This window comes from Crocuta crocuta, unplaced genomic scaffold (assembly GCF_008692635.1).
Source record: "Crocuta crocuta isolate KB4526 unplaced genomic scaffold, BGI_CrCroc_1.0 scaffold395, whole genome shotgun sequence".
NCBI lineage: Eukaryota > Metazoa > Chordata > Mammalia > Carnivora > Hyaenidae > Crocuta > Crocuta crocuta.
Window position 1 is genome coordinate 1,545,591 of NW_027532601.1, and position 11,544 is coordinate 1,557,134.

General features: G+C 44.8%; 1 protein-coding gene across 1 annotated transcript in view; it reads right to left on the reverse strand.

Moving 5' to 3' along the window:
* Positions 1–11,544, reverse strand: part of DOCK5 (dedicator of cytokinesis 5) — a 164,946-nt gene that overhangs the window by 11,672 nt on the left and 141,730 nt on the right. The window contains exons 44-46 of the mRNA XM_077780138.1: positions 7,242–7,418; positions 2,360–2,443; positions 1,538–1,675 (exon numbers count right to left, since the gene is read on the reverse strand). Coding sequence (XP_077636264.1) covers positions 1,538–1,675; positions 2,360–2,443; positions 7,242–7,418 — 399 coding nt within the window. The remainder of the gene's footprint in view (positions 1–1,537; positions 1,676–2,359; positions 2,444–7,241; positions 7,419–11,544) is intronic.

Consider the following 11,544-nt stretch of genomic DNA (forward strand, 5'->3'; position numbering starts at 1 on the left):
GCTGTTCATTACCCCCCAAAAGAAGAGCTGTTCATTACCCTCTGTCTGCTTCTCCAGTTTAACTTCTTTCAATCACTAAAAAGAATACTGGCCTAATAGAAAGTTTTAGGTTACACTATAGACCTGATGCTTAAGATGTAAATGGTGAATCTTAAGAAGTAAAGGAACATCAATTTACCATCATTAAAGGTGTCTTTAGTAGGACCGATTGCCCTGATTGGCCAATGTATCAAATTCACATGTGAAAATTGGCCTGGATCTAATAAAAACTACTTAAATAGGTGCAAGTCACAGTCCTTCCTCTCATACCTTGCATAAAAGACAAATGTTCCTAGAAGCAAGCTCATAAGTGGCTGTAGGTTAGGAGGTTAGGCACAATCGAACACGCGGATGACTGAAAGCAATGATTACAAAGATACTCAGAAGAAAAAGGCAGCAGACATGGAGGTGTGGGAATGGCAGACAGAAGTACACGGAAAGAAATTCAGAGCTTTGACCAAGGAAAGAGCACTGGAAAATCAGAGTTCAAGTGTAAGAGAGTTAAAGAGAACAAGGTGAACAAACTCCTATTAAAAAGAGCAGAAAAACGAAGCTGGATCCAAACATTCAATCAACTGTTGCAGAGAAAAATTATTAGTTATTTTTTATTAGGTAATCTTTCTGCCCTGTGTGGAACTTGAACTCACGATCCCAAGACCAAGAGTCACATATTCTACCAACTGAACCAGCTACATGCCCCAGAGAGTAAAGTTTATTGGGCATGTGCACTAATCCACCCAATGTCTCAGGAGTAAAAACACTGTTGGGACAGATATGTTAGAACTGTCGGGAAAAAATGACGAAATCACTGTATGCATTATAAAGTGCATTTCATAATTCTTTCTCCCCAAAATCACTGTATGCATTATAAAGTGCATTTCATAATTCTTTCTCCCCAAAATCACTGTATGCATTATAAAGTGCATTTCATAATTCTTTCTCCCCAAAATCACTGTATGCATTATAAAGTGCATTTCATAATTCTTTCTCCCCTTCAAAGGTGTGAAGAATGTAAACTTTTCATCAAAATGAAAAATGAATAAAGTTAACTAAGAAAAACACTAAGCATTGGGCTAGGCAGGACAGGAATAACCAGTGTCTGGGACCAGGACACTCCTAAATGCTAGTAGAGGGGCCCTGACACTATGGTCCCAGACCAGCAGCATCAGCACCACTGGGAGTCCATCAGAAATGTAAACCCTTGGGCCCCACCCCAGACCTCCTGAATGGAAACTCTGGAGATGTGGCCCAGCAATTTGTTTTCATAAACCGTCCAGGTGGTTCGGATGGTCACTCAGGTCTGAGAACCTCTATCTAGCATGTTGACTGCGGAAAGTCACCAACAGCCTGCCATGTCTTCTCTGAACTGTCCTCCCCCCAACCCCCATATTTTCCTGCCATACCCATGCTATTTGGACTCATTTGGCAACTGAAAATCTGATCAATATCATAAATGGTAAAAGAAACTGAGTCAATGGGCTCCTTAGACCAAGCCTACCAGTGTTATAACACCATAGAGCTTCTCCACTTTCTCCTTGAGTTCCCGGAAACAGGAAGACAACCGGTCATGCAGTGGCTTTAGCTGCTCTGTCAGCTTCTCCCCGTGGATGCGGATCCCCTCTGTCAGCAGAGGCATCTGGGAAGAAGGGGCATAAAAAGGAAGGCATTATTGTTTAGGAAAAGGGCTATTTCAGATTTGGAGGCTGGGGGAGGAATGGGGGCAGAGGTTGCCAGGTAAACTGGCAGACATAGCAAGTATCAAATGAGAAAGCTACTTTTCAAGGTGGGGCTTGGGCATCGGCCACCCTTGGGTCAAGGATGCAGAGAAATACACAAGGGGACAAGCAGGCCGGTGACCGTGGAAGGGCTGACAGACTAGGCAAACCCACCTGAGCCAGGAAGCATGTCTGTGGATAAGCCACTGCTAGGTTTACACCTTAGACTGAACAGGATGGCTGCATTTTCTCTCACTATTTACTGAAATAGTGAGGGAGAGAGAGAGACTGAGGCCATCATGTCTCAGCTGGAACACAACCCAGCAAACCAACTTGAGGACTTGTCTCTCCTCTAGGAAGGTCCCTCTCAGCACTGTGCAGTCTAATGGAATGCCATCCTAGGTCCCTTGGCCAAGCAAACAGAGAAGCTATGATTCCAAAGTTAAAAAAATAAACAAAACCCAAAAAAATCAAAAACCCAAAGGCAATCCTAAAGTGGGCTTGTGGATACAAGCCCTAGAGAAAACCCTGGAGCGGGTGTCTTTGGGACACCCCAAAGAGCACAGCGGGAGGCTGTTGGGCCCCGTGCCTCGCCCGGAGCACACCTGCAATGCTATCAGTCGCTTCAGCAGCTCGATCTTCTCCTGGTCTTCAGGGTGCTCCTGCAAGTACTTTTCTGTAAAAAAAGCCTACAAACAGAGCACATGAGAGTATTAATTAGAACCCATTCTCATCTGTGTATCTGACCCGAGAGGGAGGGGAACAGAGCCTGGAAGGGTGACAAACGTCTCCTGTTCTGATAAGCCAGGAACAACTATGTAATAGTCCTTCCTCTCCTGGGACAGCCCTTGTACCACCGTGGATGATTCTTTTTTTTTTTTAAACTATTTTTTTTAAATATTTTTATTTATTTCTAGGGGAGAGAGAGAGAGACAGCATGAGCAGGGGATGGTCAGAGAGAGAGGGAGATACAGACTCTGAAATAGGCTCCAGGCTCTGAGCTGCCAGTCAGCACAGAGCCCGATGCGGGGCTCGAACCCACGAACCGTGAGATCATGACCTAAGCGAAAGTCGGACGCTTAACCGACTAAGCCACCCAGGCACCCCACCGTGGACGATTCTAAAGGTATGTGCTCTTTTGTGGTCTTTCTGGAATGGGGCAATGCCTCCTCACAGGACCTTCTGAACCATCACCAGACACGCACACGTGCACAAACCAAATAATCACCAGCACAGCAGACTGGCATTCACTGAAACAACTTGCCCTAAGGAACAATGCCAATGACAGTATCTTATCTACTGGACACAGTAGATAAGTGTCCAGATATAATAAAGGAAAAAGCAAAAACCTAACAGGATATGGCTGATAGTTTTCTTGGTTGACCATGTGATATAAGCTGTATCACATGTTTTCCCCCTACACTGAGGGAAGATTAATATCTATGCCTTCTTACTTCTCATTGATCCAAAAGGCTTTTTTGAGGACCTGAGATACAGATGTGAAAATGTTTTAGAAATATTAAATGCAGTTTGCATTTAGTCTTATTATATGTCAAGGCCATGTCCCACATAACACTATCAATAAGAGTTCATGGTCCCAAGGACTAGGTCCCTTTAATAGCGAAACAAAACCCAACTCAAACTATAATTATAGGTGTTATAGAACGCAACATTTTAAAGACAAAATTGGGGTGCCTGGGGTGGCTTAGTTGGCTAGGCATCTGACTTGGGCTCAGGTCATAATCTCACGGTTCATGGGTTTGAGCCCCACATCTGGCTCTGCGCTCATGGCGAGGAGTCTGCTTTGGATCCTCTGTCCCCCTCTCCTTGCGCCCTTCCCACGCTCGCATTTTTCCTCTCTCTCCCTCTCAAAAATAAATTAAGTAAATAAAACGTTAAAAAACAATAAAATACATAAGACAGAATTAGGAAAAAAAATTAAAAAGCCTATGGTGAACATGTCTAACAAAGTCAAAAAAGGGAGTTACATATTTTTTCCTAGTGAGCGTAGCCATCATTTCTGAGAGTGCTCTCAAACACCAACCTCCAAAGTTCCCCTCGCTCCTCTGTTCCCATACTATGAAAGCCACCTCACCCTGAAGGCAACCCAGGAGTTCTTGAAACTACAGGATACAGTTAAAAAAAAAAAAGTGATCAGTGACCTGCCCATTTGGTGTGGAAAATAGAATGTGTTCAAACTCTACCTGGTGTGAAGATGTTATGGGTTGAACAGTGGCCTCCTCCCCGCCCCAATTCATATGTTGTAGTCCTACCCCCGGTACGTCAGAACGTGACCTTAGCTGGAAACAGGATTGCTGCAGATGTAGTTAAGGTCACTGTGGAGTGTCACGGTGGAGTCACCCTGGGGTAGGACAAACCACTGATTCTACCTGACGCCCTTATAAAAAGGGGAAGGTTGGACACTGGAAGAACCCCGTATGAAGAGGTACAAGGCATGCCAAAGGTTATCAGCAACCCCTCAGAAGCCGGGAGAGAGGCTGGGGGCGCCTGGGTAGCTCAGTCGGTTGAGCGTTCAAGTTCAGCTCAGGTCATGATCTCACGGTTAGTGGGTTCGAGCCCCGCATTGAGCTCTGTGTTGACAGCTCAAAGTCTGGAGGTTGGCTTGGATTCTGTTTGTGTCTCTCTCTCTGTCCCTGCCCCACTTGTGTGCTCTCTCAAAAATAAAAAAATAAAACATTAAAAAAAATATTTTTTAAAAAAGAAGAAGTTAGGAGTGAGGCAGGAAACGGATCCTTCCTCGCAGTCCTCAGAAGGTCTGATCAACCCTGCTGATATCTGGAATTCAGGCTACTGGGCTCCGGGACTGGGAGGCAATATATTTCTGTTGTTCTAAGTCGCCCTGTTTGTGCCTTTGTTCCAGCGGCCCTAGCAGACTAACAGCACAAGGGATATAAATACATGCAGGCCGAGTGTCACGAACAGGAAGCAGCCAAGACGTCTGGAGAGCACATGCTATGGCCAGATTCATATTTTGGGAGAAATGAATGAAGAAATAGTATGGCTTTAATCTTCACCCACCTTCACCTTCCACACATAAGCAGTTTGAATCTTCCAAAGTTAAAAACAATTTTTTGCTATAAGATAAAAAGCACTGAAATTCCCAAAGCATCGGTTGGGTCAAGGAATATTGGGGTGGAGTGCACTAAAAATGAAACATTGAAATTCAATGTTTTTAGAAGAGTCCTGCATTGTGCGGGAAAAGGGCTGATGAATGACGGCCAACAGCTCTTACATTCCTATCACTCAGGCAGTGATGAATGGGCTGCTTTAAGAAAGGTCACCCATATAGGTGGGTGATAATGGACTCCCCAATTAATTGTTACGGAGGTTATGGTGATCAAGGAGTTGCCCTTTTCTCATATCTTTCAAAATGTACAAACTCAGACCTATTGATTGTAAGTACAATTTAGTAGTTGAAGCTAAAGGTCTTGAACTCTATTTGTGTACATACCTAACTTCCCCCTTTTTAAAACGTTTTAATTAGAAGACTCTCTCATTGGAAAAAACCTCACATGAAATTACGTATGATTCACAGATATTGGCATATACGAATTTGAATTCAAACAGGGACATTCTGTAAACAAAACAACACTTGGAAAAACAAATCAAAATTAGTACTAGGTATCTTATATGGGAAAAAACACCCGCGACAATCCTTACAGCATCATTAAAAAAAGTATGACATTCTGGATCCTAATTTTGTACTGAATGCCGTGACAACACTGGAGATTATTATCGACACGGAGCATGGGCAAACTGATCTCTTGTGTAACGTCTTTCCTGGCCGCTGAGTGTAATAAGCCTGAAGAAGCCTGAAAGGTTAAAGAGAAAGGAGAAGAAAGAAGATTGTTAGAGCAGCCACTGCAGAGCACGGACCGTTCAGATCACCTTTGGCTCCAAGTAGATCGGAGAGAGGAAGAAACTGACACTGATCAAGCCTCAACTATATGACAAGTGCTCTGTGATGTTCCTCAGATACAGGATGCCTTCCTTAGCTTCCAGCCACTCCTGTGCGTTAGGAATTTTCCTCACTTTTTTCAGATACAGAGCTTGGGGCTCAAAGAGGTGAAGTATCTCACCCAAGGGCACACAGTGGCCAATGGGAAGCCAGGATTGGGTCACAGAAGCGATGGATTCTAAAGCCCCTGGTCTTCTCAGGACATTGTGTATTAAGGGAAATATGAGAATCAGCCCCCCTACTGTCAGCTTGCCCTTCCTGATCATCTCCTTTTCCTTCCACTCACTCTCCTGGCTCCTCCACAGGTGTGTACTGGACAAATGGTTGTTTATAGTCAGCAGAGGACTCCAAAATTACTTAGCCACTGAAAACATACTGAACAATTAAAAATCCTGCCTCCATTAATTAGACTTAACTGATTTTTACATGTTGAACACATTACCTCCTTTAAAATTTGTTTTTAATGTTTGTTTTTAAGAGGAAGAGAGAGAGAGAGCATGCGCACACATGTGCACACAAATAGGGGAGCGGCAAAGAGAGAGACACAGAATCCAAAGCAGGCTCTAGGGTCTGAGCTGTCAGCACAGAGCCCAACATGGGGCTCGAACCCATGAGCTGTGAGATCATGACCTAAGCCAAAGTCAGACACTTAACGGACTGAGCCACCTCGGTGCCCCAACATTACCTCCATTTTAAATGGTGCTATATCCAAACCCTATGCAATGGTTCACTTCTAGTGAGCACTCTTCCTGTTTTTCCCAGAATAAAATATACGACACTTAAGTGAACTAATTTCATTGAACAGCCAGGGTCAGTATTTACCCATACAACCTATGGCACACCAAGTCAGGGTGGGCACTCCTAGAAACTATTTTTTTTTTAGAAGCTAATTTTTAAAAAACGTTTATTTATTTTTGAGAGAGAGAGAGAGAGAGAGAGACAGCGTGTAAACAAGAGAGGGGCAGAGAGAGAGAGGGAGACACAGAATCGGAAGCAGGCTCCAGGCTCTGAGCTGTCAGCACAGAGCCCGACGTGGGGCTCAAACCCGTGAACTGTGAGATCATGACCTGAGCCAAAGTCAGACATTTAGCCAATTAACCCACCTAGGCGCCCCTGGAAGCCAATTTTAAATAGAGCACAGTTCTACCTTTTCTGCAGGTGCTTCTTCACTTCCAGAGCATTCTCAGTTCTGTAAATCTGTAAGCTTTCTACTTCTCAGTGGAGAAAGGGAGAAGAAATAGCAGGTAAATCAACCAGGCCCCGTATATAAGGTTGATCTTTCAGTGACTCTATCGGACAGTGGCCTCACCCTGCCTGAGATGCTAAGGATGTCTAGGAGGTGTGAGGTCAGGCATAAGCTCTTCATTAATTTCATTTGCCCACACGTGAAGAGGGCCTAGTGAAGAACCTCTCAGTGAAGCTGTAAGAGACTAATTCACCAGCTGCTCGGTGCTGCACAGAGAGGGCAATGACATGGGATTCAGTGGGGATTCCTGGGTCCAGCCCACCTTTTCATAGTTGGAGTATCCCCCCATGACGGCCGGGTCTACAATGCCACTGAGCAGCATGGAGAGAGGATGCACAGAGAGGGCTCGGTCCCAGGTATGCTGCTGAACACAGTTGCTGATCTTCTCGTTGGTGAGTTCCATGGTCTCTATGGCATTCTCCAGGGGACTGATTTCTTCCTGCAAGAGTAGAGAAGAGAATGGAAAGGCATTTTGTGAGCTCACGGCAAAGACTGAAGAAATCCTAAGTGTTCCTCTTATTGTATTTTTAAGAAATGTTGGAGCGCCTGGGTGGCTCAGTCGGTTAAGCATCTGACTTTGGCTCAGGTCATGATCTTGCGGTTCGTGGGTCCAAGCCCCGCTCAGAGCCTAGAGCCTGTTTCAGATTCTGTGTCTTCCTCTCTCTCTGTCAGAAATAAATAAAACATTAAAAAAATGTTTATTTATTTATTTTGAGGAGGGTGGCACAGAGAGGGAGAGAGAATCCCAAGCAGTCTCCACACTGTCAGCACAGAGCCTGATGCGGGACTCGAAGTCATGAACTGTGAGACGGCGTCCTGAGCCGAAATCAACAGTCAGATGCTTATCCAACTGAACCACCCAGGTGCTCCCTAAGTGTTCCTTTTAAAAGGTTAAAAATCCTCACCATGCTATCAAAGAGTAGAATTTTGCTTGTCAAGGTTATGTTTATTTGGATCCCACACTTATGTGAAATGATCTTGCTAAGTTGTGAAATAAACTACTTAAAAATCTCCTGAGAAAGTACAAGGATGACCTAAAAATTAAGAGCTGTGGTAGTGATAATTTCTTAAGGCAAAATGTCTACAGAAATTTTGGGGGGAAAAATGGGGCTTGATGCTTCTTCCATGAGCAAAGGTAAAGTCTGAAAGACATATGTTCAAATCATACATAAGTCCTCTTAGTATGGGTTTTGTGGTTAGAAGAAGTCAGAAATAATGCAATATATTAGGATATCCCAGCTGTGGGCACCTGGGTGGCTCAGTTAAGTGCCTGATTCTTCATTTTGGCTCAGGTCATGATCTCACGGTTTATGAGATCGAGCCCTGCCCTGGGCTCTGTGCTAACAGTGCAAAGCCCACTTGGGGTTCTCTCTCTCCCTCCATCTGCCCCTCCTGCTCAAGTGTGCTCTGTCTCAAAATACATAAACATTAAAAAAAAAAAAAAAAAACCATCCAAGATGACTAGGAATCCCTAGAACCCATACAGAGGAGGAAGGCAGCAGACCTTCAAATCGGTCGGAAGGAAGGGAGACAGAACAGCAAATCTGAACAGTATGCGAGCCCCAGAAGGGAGGCTGAGGTACGTAACACCACGGAGAAGGTCCGGGCAGATGAAATCAGGAGGGTGATTTCAGGAGGGCGGAGAGTCTCACCACAGCTTTCTGAAAGTTCCAGATTGGCCCTCACATGACACCGTTACTTATTTATCCCCCGGCTTCTTTCTGAGGAGGGCAGCAGTGGGAGAGACCTCCAGCTTAGACCGTCCACACCACAAAACGTCACCGTGTGTCAGTATCAACAATGCTTTGGAAGAAGGCATAGGGAAAATGAAGGATGCGCGCTGCACTTGGCCAAGGATTCCATTCTCTCCTCCTGAAGAGAGCCTTCCCACTGAGCAGAAGTGATTCCCCCGCTCCGCCTGGTATTGGCCCAAATTCATTAGGGATTCATTCTACGAAGAGTGAGAACACATGAAATATGGATGCCGTAAGCTTGAAAGCACTCGATCTGATGCTTCTTCTGAATGGATAATCCTAATTGTTTACTATTTAATCAGAAGAGTGGATAGAAAGTCATCTCTTTCCTTACGAAATTCAAGATTCATCCACGCTGATAGTGAAAATCAGCATCAACAAGAAAAGCAGTACTGAGTTGTTAGCCTGGGGAGTTGGTACCGACCCACTGAACATTTATCTAAGTAACATTATCTGAAAAGAAGCAAAGGGTTTTATTGTTTCTAAATCACAGTATTTTTCCTATTTCTTCTTACAAAAAGGGTCACATGTCATTGAATCTCAGACACCAATGATTGCAAAACGTGCCTTCGATGCATGTGTGACTAAGAAGACAAAAATATGGCAGGATGTAACGGCAAGATACCCCCAAGTAGGACACCCCTCTAGTTTCAGGGAGGGAGAAAAGATGGACTTGCAATTGGTAAAACAGGGTGAAATATCTTGCTTTCTTGTTGCCAACAGTCTTCCAGCCTGAAGACTGATCGGCGTTCCAGACAAAACAGGATAGAGAAAGAAAAACCAATGCTACTCTTGCCTATGAAATTGCTCTTGCTTTTGAAATCTGCCATCTCACACGACAATCCAACACGCCTACAGAATTTGGTAATATCTTTCCTTCGACTCGACTGCTATGTATTTAGCCCACAGCCATCTTTCCAACACGTATGAAATGATACAAGTGCAAGAATATTCTTTGCAGCACTACCTGAAATGAAGATTGGGAATACTCCAAATATCCAACAGTAGGGAACTGACTACATAAATAATGATACATCTGTCCAATAAAATACTACACGCCTAGTAAAAGGAATGAGCCCGTTCTATATGTTCTGATATGGAAGCACCATGCAAGATACAGTCTTAATGGACACAAAGCAAAGTGCAGAACTGCGTGCACTCTGATAACGTGTGTGAGGACAGAACAAGAATTATGTAGGTCTTATGGATGTAGATAATTACCTAATCTTACATATAACAAGGATTATGTGTCAGTAAGGAGATATGGGGAAAGGGACATCAGGAGCCACTGGAAAGGCAATTATATTCATAGTGTAGCCCTTTGTGCTTTGTACTTCTTTCAGGTACTATATTGCCTATTCAATGATGAGGATGAGGATGATAACGGGGATCGATAATGGGGATGAGAACAGCAAGGAGAAGTAGGGGCGTGAAAACCAGAACAAATTCTCAACCTGGCATCACATTAATCACAAGGAAGTACAGAGCCCTTCGAGGTTTGCGTCTTCTGAACCTCCTTCCAATGGTCTAAATACACATTTCACAAGACCAGTCACCACGCAAAAGGGCTGCTGAGACACAAGAGTGCATAAAGTGGTCGGGGAGCGCCGAAGTCCGGGGCCCTCACGCCGAGGTGCGTGCGGTCTAGCGGCGGGCCGGCCAGGGCACCGGATGGCGGAGAAGCAGAAAGGCTTTCTCAACACTGCCGGTCAAACGACGCTCACTCGAGGAAACGGATGACAAAACAGCCATGTGACCCCAGATTTTACATTCTGCCAAAACATCTCCATTACCAGCACGGGAGAAAGGCAAGTAAAACAAAACTGGCCACATGCATCTGTGAACTCAAGTGCGTGCTAACATATCAACGACACAAGCCAGGTCGCAGGCACTTGAAAGCTGGGAAGGGTTTTTTAAAGGTTTTGAATGTGCTGGAAAGCAGATGGGCAGGAGGAGGTGGCAAAGGGGCAGAGGGTGGGTTAAGTGAAAAAAAAATATGGACACCGAACACTAAGATAGCGTGACCTTGGCTTTGGGGGAAGATGGGCAGTTGCCAAAAGTGGAGGCCGACTCTGAGCAGGAGGTATCTTTCCTTTACCCGCTCAACATTCCTTATTTCAGGATAAAGTACATGAGCACAGGGCTGAGTTTAACACCCGAAAGCATCAGAGGGCACAGGGAAAAGGAGCTGTGACATGACGTCATAGGGAACCCCTCCCCTGGCACCCATTTTTCTGAAATATTAAGTTCCCTAGAGCTGCCAGGGATTTTAGAGCTTGCGTGATTTCAATCACCGCTTCCTAATGCCTTCTCCACCTTTGCACATATCCGCCTGGTGTGAAGTAACCTCCTATCATGCAGCGCTTGATGTCAGACTAAGAGAAGTCCTTCCGGATCCCATTCGGATGGCGATCCGAGGCATCCCACCAAAAACACAAGGGGCTTGCTTCCGGGCTCTCGCGGTTCACGCTCAGGCCCTGAGAACAGGCGGGGATACAGGACACGGGAACAGTGTAATGCCACAAACACGGGGCACTTCCCAGGGCTTTCTCTCCGGATTCAGAGAGGGTTTTAAAAGCTTTTATTTTATAAGCCGCTTCAGTTCTGCAAGCCCTAAGCCACACAGCCTCATTTAAGACCATGATTTGCTTTGATGGGATTTGTTTTTTTTGTTTTTTTTTGTTTTTTTTAATTTATTTTTTTTAAATGTTTTATTTATTTCTAGGAGAGAGAGAGAGAGACAGCGTGATCAGGGGAGGGTCAGAGAGAGAGGGAGTCACAGACTGAAACAGCCTCCAGGCTCCGAGCTGG